This window comes from Condylura cristata, unplaced genomic scaffold, assembly GCF_000260355.1.
Source record: "Condylura cristata isolate star-nosed mole 26May11 unplaced genomic scaffold, ConCri1.0 scaffold00040, whole genome shotgun sequence".
Taxonomy (NCBI): domain Eukaryota; kingdom Metazoa; phylum Chordata; class Mammalia; order Eulipotyphla; family Talpidae; genus Condylura; species Condylura cristata.
The window spans coordinates 1,867,586-1,869,830 of record NW_004567141.1 but is presented as its reverse complement, the minus strand read 5'-3'; the positions used below and the strand labels follow the sequence as shown (position 1 = coordinate 1,869,830).

Below are 2,245 nucleotides of genomic sequence, written 5' to 3'. Positions count from 1 at the left end.
GACAGAGTTGCATTTTTCCACTATAGCACCTCATATTTAGGGGAACCTGATTGTGGTTCAATGTGAGTGAAGTATATGGTTAAGAAGGGGCTCTAACAAAGAGGGGTCACCTTCTAAGCTTCTTACCTTGACAGAGGGGCAACTTGCTCTATGAAAATGCTGTCTCCTGGTCTTCAGCCTAAAAACAAACAAAATCTCACTTCTTCTTTTAGTTTCACCTGTCTCTGTCAAAATGGCTCAACTCCTGAGAAGCATACTCACCTTGGTCAAAGTGTTCCAGAAATATGCTAAAGAGAATGGGGATTGTAACTCATTGAACAAGAAGGAGTTGAAGCATCTGCTCTTGACTGAGTTTGGAGACATCCTCCGGGTAAGATGCATATATTTTGGGTCCCATGGAGTGAGGTGTAAGTGACATTGACACTTAACCTAAGACTTGATGTTTTTGTTTTATTTGCACATGTTCTGCCTATAATAGGCAGTTCCTTCCTACTTCTTTCCCAGCACGCATAGACATATCCACACTGTGTGCACAGGCAGACAATATGCTCACTCTCTCTCTCTCTCTCTCTCTCTCTCACACACACACACACACACACAAACACACACCCCTTCCTATACTTGAGCTTGAGCAACTGGAGGTACAGCTTCAAACTAAAAACCATTTCTCAGAAGAAAATTTGAGATGATATATTGACTTCTATAGTTTAATGCTTTACATATCTTGTTCATACATTCATTCAATACAGAATTGCTGACCACCTGCTCTATCACTAGGCACTGGGGACTTAAACATGAATAAAATCATTTTTGTCCCTGCAGGATTTCACAAGATGATGGGAAATAAATATATATTGATTTATTTGTATGAAATATAAATACTATGTAAACAAAATATTAGAATATTGTATATCAGGGAATAGGATAGTTTCCCCCAAGTGACTCAAATTAATTATTTTATTTCCAGAGATGATTTAAATATCTACTTCCCTGTGGTTATGCTCCCATTGCTCAGTAAGGGATAAAATACTGAGAACAACTTATCAAAGACAAGAACCCAGATTGGCCCTCTTCAGATTAATAGTTTCTCAATCAAGGTGGGGGGAGCCCATGGACTGAATGAACTGGTGTGTGGACATTCGCATGCATATTAGTATCCATAGGCGAATATCTAATTTTTCTCTTTTTTATTTTCTTATAGTGTCCAAATGACCCAGAGACTGTGGAAACCATCCTGAAACTCTTGGATAGAGACAGAAATGAATGTGTTGACTTTCGTGAATATCTCCTGATGGTGTACCAACTGGCCCAAGCCTGCTATCATAAGCTGGATGATGGGTCATTGGGAGATAGCACTGCCCATCAAAAAGAAGAGCAGGAGGGAACAAGAGACTTTGAGTTTCCAGGAAATACATGCAGACAACCAAGACAGAGGCATGAAGAAGAAAGACAAGACTCCCACTGTGGTCATTCTGAGAGACGAAAGAGAGACTCCCATCGTGGTCAGTATGAAAGACAAGATAGGGACTCACACTGCAGGCAGTCTAAGAGACCAGATAGGGACTCTCACTGTGGTCAGTCTGAGAGACAAGGAAGAGACTCCCATCATGGTCAGTCTGAGAGACCAGGTAGAGAATCCCACTGTGGTCAATCTGAGAGACGAGAGAGAGACTCCCATCGCAGTCAGTATGAAAAACAAGATAGGGACTCCCACTGTGGTCAGTCTGAGAGACAAGGAAGAGACTCCCATCGTGGTCAGTCTGAGAGACAAGATAGGGACTCACACTGTGGTGATTGTAGGATACAAGAAAGCTTTGGTCAAAAATTATATCATAAATCTAGTAGTGACCAGTCTAGAAGGCCAGAATACATCCTTGCCTTAAATCAATATGAAGAACAAGTTCAAACTTCTGGTTATGATCAATCTGAAATGCTTAGACTACAATCAAGTTATGATCAGTCTAGAAAACTAGGGGAGGATTCTTACTCTACTGATTCAAATCAACAGGAAACAGGCTTTTATAGACCATCTAGGAGGCTGGGTCAGGAATCAGGTCATGGCAACAGAGATAGCCAAGAAAGTGATTCTCAATATGTCCAGATAGTCAAACAAGGCCAGAGTTCCCATTATGGTCAGACAGAAAGACAAGGTCTAGGATCTCAGTACGGTCAGACAAATAGACAAGGTCAGAATTATGGTCAGGCAGGCATACAAGGCCTAGGATCTCAGTATGGTCAGACAAAT

At 41.2% G+C, this 2,245-nt stretch overlaps 1 protein-coding gene across 1 annotated transcript in view; it reads left to right on the top strand.

Annotated features, from left to right (window-relative positions):
• Nucleotides 1-232: 232 nt before the first annotated feature.
• RPTN (repetin) overlaps nucleotides 233-2,245 on the top strand; it is a 5,696-nt gene continuing 3,683 nt past the window's right edge. The window contains exons 1-2 of the mRNA XM_012733244.1: nucleotides 233-370; nucleotides 1,202-2,239. Coding sequence (XP_012588698.1) covers nucleotides 233-370; nucleotides 1,202-2,239 — 1,176 coding nt within the window. The remainder of the gene's footprint in view (nucleotides 371-1,201; nucleotides 2,240-2,245) is intronic.